Source organism: Petaurus breviceps, unplaced genomic scaffold (assembly GCF_028583685.1).
Source record: "Petaurus breviceps papuanus isolate PSGF00001 unplaced genomic scaffold, PetGlider_PUasm1.0 91041, whole genome shotgun sequence".
Taxonomy (NCBI): domain Eukaryota; kingdom Metazoa; phylum Chordata; class Mammalia; order Diprotodontia; family Petauridae; genus Petaurus; species Petaurus breviceps.
In genome coordinates, this window is record NW_027187400.1 from 11,849,859 (window position 1) to 11,872,020 (window position 22,162).

General features: G+C 46.7%; 1 protein-coding gene across 1 annotated transcript in view; it reads left to right on the plus strand.

The window, feature by feature from the left end:
* The first annotated feature begins 6,808 nt into the window (after positions 1–6,808).
* Positions 6,809–22,162, plus strand: part of RAP1GAP (RAP1 GTPase activating protein) — a 97,103-nt gene continuing 81,749 nt past the window's right edge. Inside the window, exons 1-2 of the mRNA XM_069079240.1 lie at positions 6,809–7,206; positions 12,013–12,048. Coding sequence (XP_068935341.1) covers positions 7,163–7,206; positions 12,013–12,048 — 80 coding nt within the window. The 5' untranslated portion in view covers positions 6,809–7,162. The remainder of the gene's footprint in view (positions 7,207–12,012; positions 12,049–22,162) is intronic.

The following is a 22,162-nucleotide window of genomic DNA, read 5'->3' on the forward strand; positions in this document are numbered from 1 at the left end:
ATGTTAAGAATTAGATTATTCTGCTTGAACAAAATTTCCTTTCTCAGAATGTGCTGTCCAAGGTCCTGAAACCTTGGCTGTCCATTTACTGTGTAGTTCCTATTCTGGCCAGCAGAGGGATACCCCACACCATTGTCCAGTATTTGGCACAGGTGGGAAGGGAAAGGGAAAGGAAATCCTAAAAACTGGGCTCAGATTTTGGTATGCAGAGAATAATGCCCCTGAAATAGACATTCAAAAATTGGAGGTAGGGATTCTGGAACAAGTCCACCAAATATGGTGGATACTTAATGATCTTTAAAGTCATTAAACGTTAGAGAATCCTTAGAATATAGACTATCAGCTGTAAAGAACTTTGGAACATAGAATATTAGAGCTAGAAGTGATCTTAAAACATACAATGTGAGCATTAGAAAATATCTAGGCCAGCCCCCTCAATTTACAGAGGAGGGAAAGGTAGTACCACTTGTTACTTTGACCCCTGGGGAATCAAACCAATTCTGCTCCTAGGCACCCTAGCTTAACTCAGCCGTCCCCAGAGGGTGGGTAGGGCTGGGCATGGTGCAGATGGGGCCCAGGCTTCTCTAAAGTTCTGCAGTCCAATCCTGTGTCCTCGTAGATACTCGCAGCAGTTTGCAGCAGGGTCAGTCCTTGCTTGCTTTTTGGTGTATGTGGGAAACGTCTTTGATTTTCCGCTTTGCCATTCCTAAGGTTGCAGCAATTGTCACCCACAAACCACCCTCACCAGCCCCAGAGGAGCCCATGTTCTCTTTTTCCTTTGTTCCTTCTTGCTTGTTGACTAGGTTTTGTTCATTCGTGTGTGTGTGTGTGTGTGTGTGTATGTGTGTGTATTTGTGTTTAGTGTGCGTGGGCTTGATTTGTGTATGTACTTCTGTGTTTACATGGCAGGGTTGCATAAAGACCCAGAGTTGTTTTGCTGCTTAGGTAATCTCAAGGGTCCTATTTCTTTAGGAAATGGTGGGAAGTGCTTGGGGACAGAGGAGGAGTGTGGAAGATGTTCATTTTGAACCATTTTGGCCCCTGAGGGTAGATGCTTTTCTGTTGCCAGGGATACCTGATGAGGCTTGATTGATTGCCTTGTCTTTTCAGGGTGCTGGCAGGCCTCTGATGGATGCTAGGAGTGACGGGATATGGGGAACATAGCAGAAGGGTCAAGAAGAATGATTATTGATGTGCCACTGGTCTGAGTGGGGATCAGTTTAGGGGCAGAAGATGGGGAGGAGGAAGGTTGGCATCACTAATAGAAGAGCTGCCCACCCTCTTTCTAATGGCTATTTGAAGGAATCTCTATCATAGGATATAGAACGGAAAGGGACCTTTGAAATTATCTACCCTGATTTATTATTATAATTTATGGATGAGGAAAGTGAAACCAAGATAAATAAAAATTACTTACCAAAGTAATACAAATAATAAGTAACCAAGTAGGGGTTTGATCCCAGGTCCTCTGACTCCAGATCCAAGACTCTTTTCATCATGTTATGGTCCCTGCAGGAGTAGGGAGGGGGTAGGCAGAAACATCTGCTGTCTTCATCACTAGTAATGATGATAAAGCCAACACACGTGTCTTCGGCACCAGTGCTAAATTCCAGGGATGCAAAGGCAAATGCCCCTGTTTACAAGGAGCTTAACATCCTCATAGGGGCCATGGGATGTGCACACAGATAATGAGTACTATGCAGCATGAACTGTGATGGGGGCCAAGGAGTGAGGCCACAAGGTGCCTTAAGACATTGGGAGACAAGAGAGGTCACTTTCAGTTGGGGGGAGCGATAAGGCTTTGGTGGGGGGAGGGGGGAGGAGGCCCGAGCTAGGCCTTGGAGAAAGAGAAGGATTTCAAGAAAAGGGAATGGATTGCTAGAAGAAAGGATAGCCTGGTGGCAGAGGGCATGACAAAATCTCCAAATGGCTCGGAGTCCATTTTGGTTGGAGAAGGAATATTAAGAGTGTAGGAGATAAAAATGAAAAGGAAGGTTGAAACCAGATAGTAGGATAAGCTGTGAATTTTTATAAGTAATAATAAATTAATCTGTGATTAGAAATAATACTGTAGGGGCGGCCAGGTAACACAGCGAGTAAGAGCACTGGCCCCAGTGTCGGGATGACCTGGGGGATCGAATCCTGGCTCAGACACTTAGCATCCACCCAGAAACACCTGACTGTGTAACCTTGAGCAAGTTACTTAACCCCAATTGCTTAGGGGCGGCCAGGTGGCTCAGTGAGTAAGAGCACCGGCCCCAGTGTCAGGATGACCTGGGGGATCGAATCTGGGCTCAGATACTTAGCACCGCACCCAGAAATAACTGGCTGTGTAACCTTGAGCAAGTTACTTAACCCCAATTGCTTTAAAAAAAAAAAAGAAATATACTGTATATTTGTAGAGAGCTTTAAACTTTTTTCAGAACATTTTTGCATAGGCTCTTATCTAATTTTAGTCTCACAACACCCTTGTGATATAGGTAAGATAGAGGTTGTCAGCCTCACTTGACAAAAGAAAAATGAGTCCCAGAAATAGGAATTTACTTTCCCAAGGTCACACAGTAGATGAGTGGATGTCCAGAATTAGGACCCAGATCTGCTGATTCTCAGGCCAGTGCTTTTTCTACCTTATTCAGCTCTGAGGCAGTGGCCCAGCATTGTGGGGTTGGCATTGTCCTTCAGCAGAGTCCCTACCTGTTGTCCAAGGGAAGCCCTTTGCTTGGTTCCTGGGGATGGATGTTGCCTTGGATTTGGGGATGTGGGTGGACCAATCCTACCTCCCTTGCCTGAGCTCAGAGCTATTATTCCTTCACAACTGTCTGTCAGTGCTGTCTCAGGAACGTACAACGCAGGCAGGAAGCCTGGCTCAGCCTTGACATTTCTCTGCAAGTGGGCTGGGGAGGTGGGTGGGAGCACTCAGAGTTCATCTCAAGAGTGAGTCTTTAAAGCGGAAACTTCAAGTTTGGGAGCCCTTGCGCCCCTGTTAGGTCCTCTTCTTTCTTGCCAAATATCCATTGGAGAGGTACCTGGGAAGGGCTAGAAGTCACTAGAATAGAGCCAGTAAAGACCTCAAAGAACACCCATCCTACCATCTTACAGATAAGAAAATGAGGGCCTAGTCCAGGACTTTTCCCAGCCCTTCTATTACCTGGAAGGTTTGGCCTTCCCTGACTTGCTGAGGACCCCAGCTCTGATCCTGCAGCATTATGACCACCTAAGGACTGGGAGTTCTGACCCTGATTCTGCCCCTCACTTGCTGCTGTATCTGTCTTTAGGCAAGTCATTCCTCCTCCCTGCCTTGTGAGGCCCATAATTCATTAAGTGAGACAGTTGGTTAAGAGGAGAACCTCTAATGTCCCTTCCAACTCTTAACATTCCATGTTTTAAGGTTTTTCCTAGCTCTGATATGTTATATTCTAAGGTCCTTCCCAGCTCTGGCATTCTGTACTCCAAGGTCATTCATTCTCTGTTCTAAGGGCCCTCCCAGCTCTGACATTACGAGTTCTAAGGGCCTTCACAGTTCTGACAGTTTATGCCTATTTCAGTGGTATCCAGCATCATCTGATGTCTGACCCCAAAGCTCGCCAAGTGTCCAGGCGTGCAGAAGGCAAGCTCAGGGCTGCCCCTGTCAGAGCGCTGTCTGAGAGACAGGGAACAGGAAGTGGTTCTTAGCCTCCCCTGAGCACTCAGCTGGCCTGGCTTAGCCAGCTGCGTAATCCTCCTCAGTAACCTCTTCCTTGCTCATGATGTTTCCAGTGCCCTTCCTTCCCTGGCCCTCCCCCCTCCCTGGGTTCCAGCTCCTGGAGCTGGCAGCTGTGCCAGGGGAAGGGATGACCCAGCCGTGACTGTGGTCTATTGTCCTGCCCTGGGAACTCCCCTGCCCCCTCAGGGTGTCTTCTCAAGGCTACATTGTCACAGGACCTGTGAGACATCTTCTCACAGTCTTTGGGGTGGGAGGGAGTGCCAGAGAATGGAGGGAGGGGGAGAAGAAGGGGTACTATGAAAATTGACCTAAAGGCTGCATGGTACATAGGAAAGAGCCCTGACCTGGAAGTCAGGACACCCGGTCAAATTCCAGTCATGACTCTGACACTCTCTGACTTTGACCTTGGTCAAGGTTGCTCTCTGGACCTCAGTTTCACCATCTAGAAAATGGATATGATAATCCTATTATTAAGGCACTTGACCCCACCCCAAAGAGAACCCCATCTCAGTATCCCCAGTATAGAGGACAAACCCAGAGATCATTCATTCCCATTTTGCCAAGGGAAAATCTAGGCAAGGGTGGAAAACTCTCACCAGGCCAAGAGTCAGGGTCAGAACTCCCAGTCAGGTCAGAGTCAGGCTGCCAGGATGCTCTATACAGGATGCCCTCTTGGCCTTCAGAAGTTTGGACCCAAAGATATAGCAGGAGCAGGGAATGGGGAAGGGAGATCAAGAGGAGGGGTCTGTCAGGGAAACCCAGTGTGGCAGAAAGAACACTGGGTATAAGTCAGCAGGCTTAGATTCAAATCCTGGCTTGACAGTGCATGGGCTGTGTGACCTCAAGCAAGACATTCAACATCTCTGGGCCTATAAAATAAAGATTTCTGAAAAAGGCCCCTTTGAGTTCTGCGTCTTGTCCTTCAAGGGACTTGGAGAGTCCCCTGCCCGCTGTGGCTAGCACTGCCTCCCTGGGAGAAGTCTCAGGTGGAGGGAGGTCTTCGTGCCAGGAAGTAAAGAAGGGCCACCTAGAAAGAGGAGTCTGCGCAGACAGATGGTGAAGAGCCCACCTTCAATGCCGTGTCATCTGGCAGGGATGGAGCACTGACCTTGGCCCTGGGAAGACCTGAGCTGGAATCTGACCTTGACCCTTCCTGGCTGGCGAACTCGGTGACTTTTGGCAAACCACTGAACCTTTCTGAGCCTGTTCCTCAAAGGTGAAATGACTGACCCAGGATGGTCAGGCGTGAGCAGCATCACAGAAGGGAGCTCCTGAATCAGTTCCATCCCAGACCCATTTGAGTAGATGGGGCGACTGTAAAGCTCAAATCAGACAGTGTCTAATGCAGAGCTTTCCAAGTGTTACCCAAATGCAGGCAGCTGTGATCATCATGATCCCACCTGGCCATCCAGTGTCTAATGAGAGAGGGAACATTTCCTGTGGGAGTCCTGGGGATGTTGCAGAGAGGGTGGGGGTGGGTGAGTATGGAGTCTAACTCACCCTCCCCCTTATTTTATCGATAAGGCAACTTGGGTCCAGAGAAAAATGAGAGGAAGGGAGCAGACATCTATTAAGCACCTACTGTATGCTAGAGTACTGTGCTAAGTACTTCACAAATTTTATCTCATTTGATTCTCACAACAGCCCTGCAAGGTAGGCTCTTGGTTTATCTCCATTTACAGTTGAGGAAATGGAGGTAACAGAGGTTAAGTGACTTGTCCAGGGTCATATGGTCAGCACATGTCTGGGGCTGGATTTGAGCCCAGGCTTTCCCGATTCTAGCCACTGTAACACCCAGTTTTTTAGATGGTCGAGGTCTGGGCAGCACAGCTGTAAAATAAATCTGTAAAATCTAAAAAAGCTATAAAAAAATCCCATAACTAGGATTTTTCCCTCTTGGGTAAATATTAGAAAGAACAACCAGGGCGAAGGTGGGAGGTGAGGGTGGAGAAAGGGGGTGACACAGACATCCTGGGGCAGGCGTGTCAGTAGGGGAAGGTGGGTGGGAAGTATGGTAGATAGAACACCAGAGTGCACTTGGAATCGGGGAGGCCTGGGTGGGATCCTGCCTCAGACGCTTCTTACCAGGGGTGGGAGCCTAGGCAAGTCACAAGGCCCACTTGGGGGCCTTGGTTTCCTTGTCTGTGGAGGAGGGATTTGGTAACTTCCAAGGTCTGTTCTAGATCTAAATCAGGGGTTCTTAACCTGGGATCCTTGAACTTTTTTTTTTTTAAGGTATTTCAATATAGTTGGTTTGCCTTTGTAATCTTATGTATTTTATCTTATGCCTTTAAAAAACATGGGTGTCCCTAGGTGTCCCCAGGCTTTGCCAGAATGCTGCAGGGGTCCATGACACAGAAGAGGTTCAGAATCCTGATTCTAAACCCATGATTCTCTCTGATTTTAATGTCTTGGAGTTATGTAAGTGTTTGCTAGTATTGTCTAGTAGCTACCCGTTTTAAATAATTATTCTTGCTAACTAGGTGCTAAGCCTGGTAACCCCTGCCCAAAGAAGGGCTGCCAGTGCCCCTGTAAATTCAGCATCCTGGGGCAGAGTTCTGACGGCCCAGCTCTAGTGAAGACCCTACCAGTGGTAAAGGATTCTCTGGGGCTGTTTGGACAACATTTTAGGTGCAGAGACAGAGGCCCAGGGGACGGGGAGGGGCCGGTTAGAAGGCTTGGCTCCAGGCTGGCCACCGCTTCCTTTCTCTCTCACCCCAAGCTCTGGGAAACACAGCCCTTTCACTTGGAAGTGGGCATCTCCCCAAATGCTCGGCTGGCTCCCTCGCTGGAAATTCTAGCGAGGCTGCCCTTCCCCGCCAGTGGCCCTCTCCCTGCCCCCGCCTGGCCTGGAAAGAAAGCCTCAGTGTTGGGTGGGAGGGGGCGCGTTCCTGGGCCCCTGAACAAGGCTGCCCATTCTCCAGCCGGCGGCCCCCACTCCCCCTGAGCAGCTGGGACATTCCTGGGCTGCACTGTGCAGAGCAGAGCAGCCCAGCTCGAGAACAATCCTAGCTTGTGGAGCTCCAGGGCTGGGAGGCCTCTGTCCCAGCCATGTCTCCTCCCACCCTCTCTCTTCCCTACACCCCCTCCCCCATCCCCAGCTTCCTTTCTGGGCCCTGGAGCCAGAACTGGGCCTGGGGCAGCCAGCTGCAGCCTGGGAGGGATGGAGATCCCAGCCTCTGACCCACAGGCAGGGATCCCAGATGATGACCCCACAGGACTGGTACTCATGCCATAGCAAGGACCTTGCTCTCGGGACTGGAGGTGTAAACAGTGGCCCCAGAGGCCCTGGGCTGTTGCCAGGGTGACTGGGCTGCCTGGGAGGCAGCTCCGTCCAGGTTTGGAGGCAACCAGCTGCAGCTTGGAGGAAGCTGGAGCCTGGGGGCCCAGCAGGAGGGGGAGGCGGTCCCCGGAGGAACAAGCAGCAGGCGCGGTGGGCACATTATATCAGTGGGCACCATGAGCGGCAGGAAGCGGAGCTTCACCTTTGGAGCCTACGGCGGGTAGGTGTGGGGGCGGCCGGGGGTCGGGACTAAGGGACTGCCTGCCAGGCCACTGGGGGCAATTAGGAGAGAGAAGGTCACAGCAAGCTGGCACCAGGGAGAGCTTGAGAAATGCACAAGTGTGCTGCTAGGGGAGATCTGCTTCAAAGCCAATGTCCTTTCCCATCTCTCCACATTCTGGCCCACGGGTAGACAATGGGGACCAGAACAGCAGCAAAATTGGCAGGCTTACCATCCTCCCCAATGAGGTTACCCAAGCTGGCCCCTCAACCAGGGCTGTCTCTCCAGACCATAGAGGGCTGGGGTAGGAAGGTGCTTCCCAGCTCTGGGTGTGGATGCTCTGCTCTGGGCAGACAGTCTGACATCACACTTGGCAGAGGGGACAAGGGAGTGAGTGTCCCCCGCTGAGTCTTGTCATTTCCCCAGCCATGTCTGCCTGGGCCACCCTGGGCTTAGATGATGTGCCAAGCCCAGATCTGGGGAGCATGAGCTGGCCCCTGAAGTGGGTGTAGAGGAGAAGGCTGGACTGGATACCTGACATAAGCTTCCTGCTGGGCGTTAGGGCAGAGTTCTAGCCAGTCCCAAGGAACCCTTCAGGATATAGCATGGCATCAGAGAAGGAGCCCCAGATTTGGCATCAGAGGGCTGACTGTGACCTAGTGTGACCTTGGAGTGGGTATCAGTTCCTTATCTAGTCTAGACCCTAGATCCTCTGGGTCTCTTCCAGTTCTAAATCCCATGATGCTTTTCTGAAACCCTCTCCTAGCCATTCCTAGCGGGAAGAACCTTGAACTCGAGTTCCAATTCTGGCTCTGATAGTTACTGGCTGGGTGAACTTAGACAAGGTAACCCTACTCTGTACTAAGCTATTGAGGACATAATGACAAAAACTATTTCTTCTGTCCTTCCGGGAGCTTACATTCTAGTGATTGGAAAGATCCTTAAAAATTATCTAGTCCAGGGGCGGCCAGGTAGCACAGTGAGTAAGAGCACTGGCTCCAGTGTTGAGAAGACCTGGAGATCGAATCCCGGGCTCAGACACTTAGCATCCACCCAGAAACACCTGGCCGTGTAACCTTGAGCAAGTTACTTAACCCCAATTGCTTAGGGGCGGCCAAGTGGCTCAGCGAGTAAGAGCACCGGCTCCAGTGTCGGGATGACCTGGATCAAATCTGGGCTCAGATACACAGCACCACACCCAGAAATGATAACTGGCCGTGTAACCTTGAGCAAGTTACTTAACCCTGATTGCTTTAAAAAAAAAAATTATCTAGTCCAATCTCCCTCGTTGTGCCGCACCAGAGCAAAGGCAACACTTTGTCAACAGTTAAACATCAAATATTGGACAAGCAAATAGCACTTCCTTTAAAAGTGCCTGAGCTCCCCATTACTCCAGGTTCCTGGGGCTTATGAAAACCTTGGAAGAAGGGCAGGGAGCCATCCTCCTCTCCTCCCTCTCAGTAATGAAAACAAAACAAATGTCGAAGGAAAAAAAGAGAAGTCTGGAGGATCCCAGCACCTGGGCTTCCTGGTTTTGCCCCTGGGACCCAATTTTCTAGCAGATCCTGTGGTTTTGTGGTTCCTCTCTGTCACACTAAGCTGTGTGACCTTCGGCAAATCACTCAAACCTTCCCAGCCCCATTTTCTTCATCAGGAAAATGAGAATAATAATACCCTTCAGTACCTCCCTCACTGGGTTTGATGGGAGGCACACGGGGGAGATAACATGCATAAAGTACTTGGCAAAGTATAGTATTATATAAGCGGCAGTTAGGATTTTTATTGTATTTGTGATCTGAGGAAGGAGAAAGCAGCAAAGACCGTGGGGATCAGGGAAGTCTTTCCCTGGTGCTGGCACCAGAGTTTAGCCATGGAAAATGCAAATATTCTGACAGGCAGAATTGAGGAGGCCGCTATGCCTGCAGGCAGGGGGAATGCCTTGGGCAGAGCTGTGAAATGGAATATTGAGTTAAAGGAAAAACTTGTAGTCCTGTTTGGCAAGAAGGCAGGGTGTGAGGAGGTGCTGGGAATAAAACGGGGGCTCTTAGCGGGAGCCAGGTGGAAGAAGCCTTAAAATGCCAATATGTATTTTATGCTAGAGACATTGGGTGCCACTGATGTGCTGGAGTGACATGGTTTAGACCAGGGGTGGGGAACCTGAGTCCTCAAGGCCACATGTGGCCTTCTAGGTCCTTGGGTGCAGCCCTTTCTTTTGACTCAGTCCAAGTTTTACAGAACAAATCCTTTTATTATAAGTTGGGATTTGTTCTGTTTAGTTTGGATTTAGTCAAAGGGCCACACTTGAGGACTTAGAGGGCCGTATGTGGCCTTGAGGATACAGGTGCCCCGCCCCTGGTTTAGACTCATGCTTTGGGAAGATGTGTGGAGAATCGATTAAAAAGTGGAGAGGCTCAGGACAGCTGGGTGGTACAGTGGATAGAACCCCAGTTCAGGAGTCAGGAGGGACCTGAGTTCAAATGTGGTCTCAGATACTTACTAGCAGTGTGCCCCTGGACAAGTCACTTAAACCTAATTTATTCCCTTCTCCCACCTCCAAAAAAAAATTGGAGAGACTGAAAGCAGGGAGAGAAATTAGGAATTTCTTAGAATAGATCAGCAAGAAGGGAGAGAGAGTGCCTGGATTAAATGGTGAATATCTAAGTGCAGGGATGTAAAGGAACAGAAATGAGAAACATGGAGGTGGAATTAACAGGGCTTCACAATTGATTGGCTCTGGGAGGTAAGGGGGAGGAAAGACTCAGAGATGGTTCCAAGGTTAGCATGGTGAGAATGGTGATTCCCTCAATAGTGAGGAGCTGTAATTGGCTTTTCAGCTCTGTTCTGTGGTCCCTCCTCTCGCCTGTTATATGCTAGGCTGTTGACTATGTTCCTATCTGGGCCTCTCCTTAATGTGCGTAATTGGGGTGGGGGTGTCCATGCCAGGCAGAGGCGGGACCCAGGCACTCCACTATCATCATGCTGTCTCCAGTGCTGGGTGAATGGAATGAAGAATATGGGTCTCCCACATAGAAATGCCACAGGTGGGCCCAATGCCCGCAGTTGAGTGGGCACGAGGCAGGCGGGACTGATGAAGATGGGGGAAGCGTGCCCAAGTTTCTGTCCCTTCTGTATAGTGACCTTTGCTGGGTCTCCCCCTCAGCATTCCCCTCCCCCCCCCAAACCACCCACTCACTCTAGTACTCTTGGATGTTAATCTCAGGGAATCCTCATTAGGTGACCTTTGGAAAACAATGATTGAACACATAGAAGCTCTCAGAGAGGTGATAACCATCCCAAAGAGGAGGTTATGGGGGAGGTGACCTCTGGGGTCCCAATAGTCTATGATCCCATGCCATGGAAAACATTGCTGACCTGGGAATTGGCAGATCTGGGCTTTTTTTTTTTTTCCCATCTCAACTTTTGCACCAATTAGCTCTGTGACCTTGAGCAAGATCCTTCACTTTCCCAAGCCTCAGTGTCTTCATCTGTATGAAGAAGGGGTTTTCTGTGGTCTCTTCAAGCTCTAACATTCTATGTTCCTAAGTTCTTTTCTAGCTCTGACATTCTATGTTCCTAAGTTCTTTTCCAGCTCTGATGTTCTATGTTCCTAAATTCTTTCCTAGCTCTGACGTTCTAGGTTCCCAAGTCCTTTTCCAACTCTGACAATCTATGTTTCTCACATCTCTCTCTTCCAGTTCTGTTCTATGGGTTCTTTCAGTTCTGATTTTCCAAGACTGTGATTCTCTTTCTGGTTTCACTCTCTTTGGAAAATCATTGAGGAGGGAAGAAAATGCTCCTGGAGTTATTTTTTTTTGTAAAGTGAATAACCCTCTCCTGTCTGTCTTGTTTTGTAAATCCCTGTTTTCACATCAGGTTTGCTTAAAGTGAGGCACACGGAGTGGGGTGAGGGGAATTGGGAAAACCAGTTTTCTGGGAATCAGGAGATTTGGGCAGGAGTTCTGGCTCTGTATGACCTGGGGCAAGGTGTGTCCCTCTCTTGACCTCAGTTTCTCCCTTTGTCAAACAAGGGGGCTTGGACTGGTTGCTCTTGGAGGTCTTTCCAGTTCTAAGTGCTCTGGTCATATAATTATGTGACTCTGGCCTTCCTGTCTCCCTCCCAGTCTCATAAGTTGGAATGCCACCTCTCCTCCTCCATTCCTTCTGCCTGCCCCCTGGGCTGGGGATGGGGGGTTGGCAGAGGAGTGGCTGTTTGTTTTCACAACAGAGGAATTTTGCAAACCCCCTGCTTCAGACTAGGCCAGAGAGCATGGAGCAAAACTTCAGCTAGCTGAGGCCAGCTCCCCTTTCTAGAAGTTGGACATCGGCCAGATTTGAGCATGGAAGTGTCCCCTACTCTGAGTATTGATTGGGCTAAAAAAACAAACAAACAAACCAAAACACTACTGGGCAATTAGAAGGGATAAAGTCCAATATCCTTATACATCCCCACTGGGATCTCTGGGAAGAGGTGAGCCTGGGACCTCCATCCCAGTTGTGTCTGTCCTGTCTGAGGGCCTGTGGACACATCTTGTAATGGTTTAGTGGAATTGGAAACAGAGGATGTGAGTTCAAATTCAGCTTTTAATATGTGCTTTTGGTCAAGCTATTTTGCCTCTGGGCCACTCTGTAAAATGAGGTAGGCCAGATGACTCTTTCCTTCTCCAGTCCCTTTGGCCATTTAGCCTGTCCCTCCCTCTCTACTGTGGGAAGAGGACATCCCAGGGACCCTGAGGGTGGACCTTGTGTGTGGAAGGAAGGATTGCTGCTAATTTCACCTTCCCTCTTCCCCCATTTACTCTGTTTCAGATTGGACAAGTCCTTTGTGCGCAACCAGAACCCGTGGTGAGTACCTGCTCTCGGTTTGCCCCAAAGGCTAGCCTCAGGAGGCCTCTGCCCCACACTCTCTTTTTTTTAACACTCATTTTTTAAATAAAATTTTGAGTTCTAAATTTTCTCATTTCCTCCCCCCTCTCTAAGACGGTAAGCAACTTGATATATGTACAGTCATGTAAAACCTATTTCCATATTAGTCATGTTGTGAAAGAAGAAACAGTTTGCAAAAAAAAAAAATCACAATTTGCAAAAAGAAAAAAAACATGAAAAAATAAAGGAAATGAAAATAGTATGCTTCAATCTGCATTCAGACTCCATCAGTTCTTTTTCTGGAGGTGGATAGCATTTTTAATCATGAGTCTTTGGAATTGTCTTAAATCATTGTATTGATGAGAAGAACTAAGTTATAGATAGTTGATCATAGCACAATGTTGCTGTTACTGTGTGCAATGTTCTCCTGGTTCTACTCTCTTCACCCAGCATCAGTTCATGTAAGTCTTTCCAGGATTTTCTGAAGTCCACCTGCTCATCATTTCTTATAGCACAGTAGTATTCCATTACATTCATATACCACAACTTGTTTAGCCATTCCCCATCTGATGGGCATCCTCTCAATTTCCAATTATTTGCCACCACAAAATGAGATACTACAAATATTTTTCTACATGTAGGTCCCTTTCCCCTCTTTTTTCCTCATTGGGATACAGACTTAGTAGTGGTAATGCTGAATTAAAGGGTATGCACAGTTTTATAGCTTTTTTGGCATAGTTCCAAATCGCTCTTCAGAATTGTTGGATCAGTTCACAACTCCATCAATAATGCTTTAGTGTCCCAATTTTCCCACATCCTTTCCACATTTATAATTTTCCTTGTCTGTCATATTAGCTAATCTGATAGGTGTGAGGTGGTACCTGAGAGTTGTTTTAATTTGCACTTCTCTAATCAATAGTGATTCAGAACATTTTATAAGACTATAGATAGCATTAATTTCTTCATCTGAAAACTGTATTCTTTGACCATTTATCAGTTGGAGAATGGCTAGTATTATAAATTTGACTCAGTTCTTTATATATTTGAGAAATGAGACCTTTATCAGAAACGCTGGCTGTAAAAATTGTTTCCCACCTTTCTGCTTTCCTTCTAATCTTGGTTGCATTGGTTTTGTTTGTACAAAACATTTTTAATTTAATGTAGTCAAAAGTATCCATTTTGCATTTCATTATGCTCTCTATCTTTTGTTTGGTCATAAATTCTTCCCTTCTCCATAGATATGACAAATAAACTATTCTATGTTCTTCTAATTTGCTTATGGTATCACCTTTTATGTCTAAATCATGTACCACTTTGACCTTATCTTGGTATACAGTATAAGATGTTGGTCTATACCTAGTTTCTACTATACTGTTTTCCAGTTTTCTCAGCAGTTTTTGTCAAATAGTGAGTTCTTATCCCAGAAGCTGCTGCCCCTCAATCTCAAGGGAGTTCTACAATGAGCTGGAGGTCCTTGTCCCAGAAAGTTCTGTCAATGGGATTGGCGCCTCACTTTGATCTCCAGTTTTATGCAAGACTACCTGTGAAATGATGGTACTGGACTCAGTGATCTCTAGAAATGTTTCTAGCTTTAATATTCTTTTCTAAGGACCCTCCCAGTCTTGACAATCTGTGCTCTAAAGTGCCTCCCAGTTCTGACATCCTGTGTTCTAAGGGCCCCCCCAGGTCTGACATTTTGTGTTCTAAGGGCCCTCCCAGCTCTGACATTCTCTGTTCTAGAGTCCCTACCAGATTGACATTCTGTGTTCTAAGGGCCCTCTCAGCTCTGACATTCTCTGTTCTAGAGTCCCTACCAGATTGACATTCTGTGTTCTAAGGGCCCTCCCAGCTCTGACATTCTCTGTTCTAGAGTCCCTACCAGATTGACATTCTGTGTCCTAAGGGCCCTTCCTGCCCTGTCATTCTAAATTCCCATATCCCTTCCAGCTCCATAATCCTATGAGAGACAAAAATGAAATTTCAGTAATTCTGTTTCTCTAATACGATATAGTGAACAGAATACTGGATTTGGAGTCAGAACACTCTGGGTCTAAAATCCTGTCTGTTAATGACGGTGCTTCTGATTTTAGGCAAATTGCTTCTTCTCTTTTGCCTTCAGTTTCATCTTCTATAAAATTAAAGGGTCGGACTAAATGACCTTTACAGTGCTTTTGAGGTCTAAGCCCCATTGAAGGTCCCTATGGACCCCCTAGGTGCAAAGGACAAGTGGCAAGGGCTGCCCAAAGGAGCAGAGCCCTCCCCTCTGAAGGTTGCCATCCTGGAGACAGGAAAGCAGAGGCAGAGAAAGATGGAGGGGGATTCCCTCCGGGCAAGCCAGCCTTTGGGGAAGCAGGGGCAGGATTTTCAGCTGCAGCCTCATCTTCCTTATTTGCTTGCTTTTTATGTTTTATTTCTCCCTGATGTTGTCAGGTAAAAAATTCTTTTTTAGTCCGAAGGCTACAGAAGGACCAGGTAGGGCCTGGTGACTGCATTTTCAATGGAACACAGACTTGCTCTTGGAGGATGTCGAGCCTCCATCAGGCAGACGTAGTAGAGATGGTTGGGAATTATTAGAAGTTAGATATCTTAAGAAAAAACATTTTAACAATGAGAACTCTTCCCAAAGTGAAATGGGCTAATGGTAATAATCATAATTCACATTTCTTTCTTGTTCTAAAATATATAAAGTACCTTTCTCATAATATACCTGTGGGTTCAAGTGTTGTGATTCCCATTTTGCAGCTGAGGAGACTGAGGCTCAAAGAGATTAGGCTACTTACTCATGGGCACACAGCTGGTAATCAATGGTGTGTGAACAATGATTGGAACCCAGTAAGCCTCAAATCCTTACTGATTGTCCCTCCCTGCTGATAGAAGTTGCACTTTTTCTGTCACTGGAAGACTTTTAGAGGTAGCCTGATGGCTGCCTGTGTGAGATTCCTGTCTAGGAATGGATTGGATTAGATGACCTTTGAGGTCCATCTCAGCTGGGTGACTGGGTGTGCCCCCTGGAGAATGCAGTTCAGGGCTTTTAAAGGTAAAAGGTTACTCGTTTACTGAGTAGGACACTTTCTGGGAGGCCACTCTTCCAAATGATCATTTGGGTTCTAATCCTCATGTTTTCGCTGGTCCCAAATCTCTCCTCCCCCACACCCACAGCCCTGAGTGCCCCATCTAGTTCCTCACCCTTCCCCCAACCACATCCCCAGCACCCTTCCTAGGCCCTATTCTCACCTATAGCCCCCTGCAGGCCTCTTCCTCCTCTACTCCCTGCACCTCTAGGCCCCCACTCCCCCCTTCCCCACCTTTCTTTCCTCTTTACTTCCTTCCTTTGCCCTAGGACCCCCTGAAATTTCCACCTCCCACTCTTTTTCTTCCCACCCGGCCCCACCCCTCCAAGACCGTTCTGACCATTCATCTTCTCCCTGTCCTTGACAATATTGCCCTCCTTCTCTCTTTTCCTCTGTGCTCTTTCCTCTCCTTTCAGTTCACCTTCACTAATCAAACGGTTCCCATGCTGCCCACAGCTCTCTGCTCTGCATCCCTCTCTCCCCCTCCTCTGAGTAAACGGTTTCCCTCCCTAGGAGGGGAGATGAGTGGCATCAGCGAGGTGACAGCACAGGAGCTTTCCCAACACATGGGGTGGGAGGTATCTCCACACTTCCTGGGGATTTGCAGTAAACAGATGCCCTGGCAGGCGGGCGCCTTTCCGGCTTTCCTAGCACTGATGCCACGTGAGCAATGTGTCCTGGCTGTTGCTGCCATCACTTCAGCTCTGGTACGATGTCCCTGCATAATTCCTGAGCCACCTTCTTCCTACTCACCTCCAGATCTTCCCAAGATCCTGCGGCTTCCCCTGGCAAATCAAGGCACTGTATTAAGGGCTGGGAATACAAATGCACCAAAAAAAATACCCAACCCAAAAACAAACCAAACAGTCCCTGCTCTCAAGGAGCTTACATTCTAATCGGGAAAGACATTGAATAAAAGAACGATGAAAAACAAAGGAGGAGAGAGGAGGTATTCCAGTGGTGGCACGGGAGAGAAAGAAGTCTGGAGAGTCAAGAGTGGAGTCCAGAGAGGAATAGATGAGTAGCCACGGGGGGGGGGGGCCCTGAATGTTTTCTGTAAGGAAAGGGCTCCCAAAGGAACTGACCAGTCTGAAGATGGGGTCTGAGGGAGGAGGGGTCTCCTAGAGTGAGAAGGCTGCTGCATCACACTGGAGAAATAAATCTTCCATATCAGGAACAGAGAACCTAGAGAGGAAGCCTCTCTTTCTGTTCCTTGCTAGGTCTCTAGTGGCTGGCATTTCACCAAAGTCCCTTATGTCACTGGCAGGTGTGATAGGCTTTTCAGCCAGGTCACCTCTGATGTTGGAGGTGGAATGGAGAGAAAACTGGGCTTGGAGCTGGAGGAAGACTTGGATTTGAATCTGGCTTTAGACCTTTACTAGTCAGGTGACTCAGCCTCTAAGCCTCAGTTTCCTTATTTGAAGAGATGAGACTCAGTGATCTCTAAAATCCTTTCCAGACCAAAATCTATAATCCTTGGAGCTTCCTGTGTGATACTGGGTAATTTCCTTCCCTTCTGTGGACCTCTCCTCCTAATGCATTGCCAAGTCAAAAATCAGGTATCTGTTGAGCACCTATTAAAGTCAGAGGCACGGGGCAGCTAGGTGGCGCAGTGAGTAAAGCACCGGCCCCAGAGTCAGGAGGACCCGAATTCGGTTCCGGCCTCAGACACTTAACACCCACGCAAAAAAACTAGCTGTGTAACCTTGGGCAAGTTACTTAACCCCAATTGCCCTCCAAAAAGGCAAAAAAATAAAAAATAAAGTCAGAGGCAGTTAGGTGGCACCATGGTACATAGAGCACTGGGCTTGGAATGAGGAAGACTCATCTTCATGAGTTCAAATCTGGCCTCAGACACTGTGTGACCTTGGACAAGTCACTTCACTCTACCTCAGTTTCCTCATCTGTAAAATGAGTTGGAGAAGGAAATGGCAAACCAGTCCATTATCTCTGCCAAGAAAACCCCAAACGGGGTCATGGAGAGTCAGACTCAACTGAAACAATTGGACAATAACCTCAAAGTCAGAAGCCGGCAGGAGATTCAGAAATGGACTGGGGGCTCATGTGTGCCCTCAAGGAGCTTAGCATGTGTATAGGGACACATCCACATGCCCGTGTGAAAATAACTGCTTCCATTAATGCAGATCAGTGTCTCATTAACTTATAGCCTTAGAGAATTGTCTGGGGCACTGGGGATTTAAGTGACTTGGGCAAGGTCACACAGCCAGTGTGTGTTCTAAGGCAGGACTTGACACCCCCTCCCCCCTTCTCAACTCTGAGGCTAGCTAGCTATATACCACACTGCACTGTAAGTATTAGGAAACTCATTTTGCATATGAAGGAAATGGAGGTGCACAGAACTCAAGTGACTTGTCCAAGGTCACACAAATTATTAGTGTCAGAGCTGGGATTTGAACCCCATTTTTCTCATACTGAATCTGGGGTTCTTGCCCTACCCTTTGATGCCTCTCTGTAACAAGCAATTAAGGCAGTATTAAATTCAAATGAATATATATTTATTATTTAATATATTAATTTAATATTATTATATTAATAGATATTTCTTTGTGCAGAGCCCTCTTCTAGACACTGGGCTAGTGGTGAAGAACAGTCCAATTCCTTGGTGGGTGTGCAGTCTAGTAGAGGAAGGAAGTGTGTGGTTAGTGAGGAGTTTAATAGAAAGAGATGAGAACTTCATAGGATTGTAGATTGTAAGTTAGAAGAAGCCAGCTAGTCCAACCTGTCCCATCTTTATTCTATAGATGAGGAAACTGAGGCCCTGGGGGTTAAGGAAAATATCCAAGGGTACACAAAATTGGGGAAATAAGCATCTCTTCTAGCTGGGAAGAGCAGGGAAAGCTTCCTGGAGGAGGTGAGCCTCAAAGGAAGAGAAGGCTTTTCAACAGGTAGAAACATAGAGACATCACATTCTTAAAAACATTTTATTTATACTCTAAAAATATTTTATATTACACATTATTAATATGATAATATATACTCTAAAATATTTTATATTACACATTATTAATATGATAATATGTAGTATAATTATTACATTATATCATGTATGTAATGTCATATCATATCATATTATATATTTTTTTAAATTTCATGATATGTCCCTCCCTTCCAGCTTTTCCAGAAAACTGTTCTTTAGAAAAATAAATTGAAATTGAGAAAAAAATGGTTCAGCAAAACTAACCCACACCTCAACCAAGTCTGGTTTCCTATTCAGTGTCTTCTACCTCAGCAAAGAAGGCTGGAAGTCCACTGACATCTGCTTGGGGGGCTAAGCTCAGTCATCATAATTGACAGTGTTTGATTTCACTCATTGTTACTGTTCTTTCCATTTATGTTGTTTTAGTCATTGAGCGCTGTTTTCCTGGCTCTGTGGAGAGATGCCATCTAGGGACAGGGGATGAATGACTATGAGGATGCCTTGAGCCAAGAAAGAGAAGAATGAAATCCATCCAGGAATTGCTGATTCAGTTGAGCTGGAGACAAAGGGTGTCCTTAGGATAATAGGGTCACTGGATTTGGCTCTGAAAGGGACCTTAGAAATCACATAGTCCAAGCCCTTCGTTTCATAGATGAGGAAACTGAAGCCTAGGAACATTAAGGGATTCACTGAAAGTCACATAAGGAAGGAGGAAGAAGCAGAGAAGAACCCAAATTCATCTTGTAACTCCAGATTCTGTGTTTTTTTTCCTCAGGCAAGAGCCAGGTCATAGACAGCCTTGAATGCCCACCCATACATAGAGTTTGTACTTTGTTTAGTAGGCAATGGAATAACTATTGAGTGTCATTGATCAGAGGAAGGATTTGATCATACTTTTGAATTAGGAGGATTATTTGGTGACTGACTGAGGGTGAGATGGAGAGGGAAGAGCCTGAAGTCAGGGAGACCAGGTTGGAGGTTCTTTTTTTTTTTTTTAAGCAATCGGGGTTAAGTAACTTGCTCAAGGTTACACGGCCAGTTATTTCTGGGTGTGGTGCTGAGTATCTGAGCCCGGATTTGATCCAGGTCATCCCAACACTGGAGCCAGTGCTCTTACTCGCTGAGCCACCTGGCCGCCCCTGAGCAATTGGGGTTAAGTAACTTGCTCAAGGTTACATGGCCAGGTGTTTCTGGGTGGGTGCTAAGTGTCTGAGCCCGGGATTTGATCTCCAGGTCTTCTCAACACTGGAGCCGGTGCTCTTACTCGCTGCGCTACCTGGCCGCCCCTCAGGTTGGAGGTTCTTACAGTGTTCTAGGTAAGGGATCCTGGGAAGCCCAAGCTGGGGTGGTGGCTGTAGGAATAGAGACAAGAAGGGTAGAATGTCTTCTTTGTCTGTTTTTCCAAATAGTTTATATAGTATTGAATCCATTGTTCCTTAAATGTTTGGTAGGATTCACTTGTGAATCCATATGGTCGAGGAGAAGGGTAGAGGTGAAAGGTGCTGTGGAGGCAGCATTGGCAGGACTCGGAAGGATTCACATGTCAAAGGGAATTCCATGGTATCCAGCTGTGATACCATGACTGGGAAGCTCATGGTGCCATTCACAGAAATAGGGAAACCAGGAAGAAGGCAGGATTTGGTTAGAAGAACACAAATTCACAGCAGTACGGATGCTGTGTGTTAGAAGACACCTCAGAGACAGTGTGGTGCAGCGGGAAGAGGCTTGGCTTTGGTGTCAGAGGACTCCAGCTAAGATCCTGGCTCTTTTTGACCTTGGACATTTCCCTTCTCTGAACTGAGGTTTCCTCATCTGCAAAACAAAGGCATTGGAGCAGATGACCCCTAAGGCCCCTCCCAGCTCTAAATCTATGAGCCTGTGAACCTGTATCTGAATTGAGAATCCCCTCCAGAAATACCTAAGTGGTTGTCCAGCCTTTGCTTGAAGCCCTCCATTCAGGGAACCCATTCTTTGCCAAGGTTTCTTATTCTACTTTTATTCAGTTATTTCAGTTGTGTCCAACTCTTTGTGACCCCATTTGGGGTTTTCTTGGCAAAGATACTGGAGTGGTTTGCTATTTCCTTCTCTAGCTCATTTTATAGGTGAGGGAACTGAGGCAAACAGGGTTAAGTGACTTGTCCAGGGTCACACAACTAGTAAGTGTCTGAGGCTGGATTTGAACTCAGGTCTTTTTGACTCCAAGCACAGCACTCTATTCACTAACTATCCTAGGTACTTTTAAAGAGGTCTAATTATTATAAGATCTTTTCTTATAGAAAGCCCAGAAACACCTCTCTGCAGCTTCCTTTCATTGCTTCTCTTGTAGCAAGAAGAACAAGGCTAATATCTCTTTCTTTAGATACTTGAAAACAGCTATTATGTACCTCCCACCACCAAAAGTCGTCCTTTCTTCAATCTGAATATTCTCAGTTATTTCAGCTGCTCCCCATATGCTCTGATGATTCTGTGACCTTTTACCATCTAAAAACCCTCCTCTGGAGGTTCTCTAGCTTGTCAGATTTGCACAGGACTCCCAAGCTAGAAAGGGCGGCCCTCATTCAGTCTAGCACCTAGAAAAGAAGCCAGGTGTGATCTGACCCAGAGAAAATGCAGCAGGGCTGTCACTTCTTATGTTAGGGATGCCAGGCCTCCCTCAGCGCAGCACAGGGTAGAATTAGCTTCCTGTTATCTCTTTGTGAATTTGCAGCCCACTATAATGTCCAGATCTTTAACAATAATGATAATAATAATATTACTAATGGCTAACATCTGTATAGTGCCTACTATGTGCTGGGCATTGGGCTAAGTGTGTTCCACATATGATCTCATTTGATCTTTTTCAGATCTACTCTGTATAGCTATGGTCTGGCTCCCATTTTTTACTTTGGAAGTTGGCTTTTTGAAGCCAAGCATAATATTTTATATTTATCCCTATTCAATCCCATCTTCTTAGATCTGGATCCCTATTCTTGCCTGTCAAGATCTTTTTGGGTCCTCACTCTGTCAGTATGTGGTAAGGAATCCTTCCTCTTTGTGTCATCTGTGGACTTGATAAACATGCCATAAACCTTTACCAACTCACTGACAAAAATGTTCAACATCACAGGACTAGGCACGAATCCATGGGATATTTTACTGGAGGTCTGCTTCTAAGCTGGTTGTTGTCGTTCAGTTGTCTTCACTTGTGTCTGATCCTTTGGGACCCCATTTGGGGTTTTCTTGGCAAAGACACTGGAGTGGTTTGCCATTTCCTTTTCCAGGTCATTCTACAGATGAGGAAACTGAGGCCAACAGGGTGAAGTGACTTGCCCAAAGTCACACAGCTAGTCAGTGCTGAGGGAAGATTTGAACTTGGAAAGATGAGTCTTCCTGACTCTAGGCCTGGCACTCTATCCACTGTGCCATGTAGCTGCTTTCTAAGCTGGTATGGAATCACTAATAACTACTTTTTGAGTCCAGTTGTCCAAATAATGTCAACTCTATTGCACTGTACTCATGCCCATATCTCTCTGTATTGTCTACATAAGACTTCTGTGAAGGCTTTGATACAATTTAGGGGGATGACATCCTCTCAGTCCTCCTGATCTCCCTCCCAGTCAATGAGAATGGAAATGTCCATCAGTCTGGAGCTCTGAGGTGGAGGTCTGGAGTAGAGATCTTGATTTGGAAGTTACCTGCACATAGTAAATTAAATGATTATTAAATTATTACATATAAAATAAGGAGCCTGGAGAATGGCAAGCTGTATGTGAGCTGGGACCATCATGCGTGGTATCTTAGAGGAAGGAGAAATGAAGTTAAGACCATAAATACCCACATCCACAATTAGAGTTCATGCCCCCATAAAGTGTTCAGACTGGACTCAGATCTAGTTCTCATTTCCAGGATTCCTTGTTCTCTTCCTGCACACACACACACACACACACACACACACCACAACATGGCGCAATTCAAATAAAGCTGGCTTTGGAGCCAGAGGACTTGGGATCAGCCTCCAGTTCTGTTACTTATGGTCTGTGTGACCTTGGACAAGTCAATTAACCTCTATGGGTATCAGTTTTCTCATCTGTAAAATTAGGTTCCT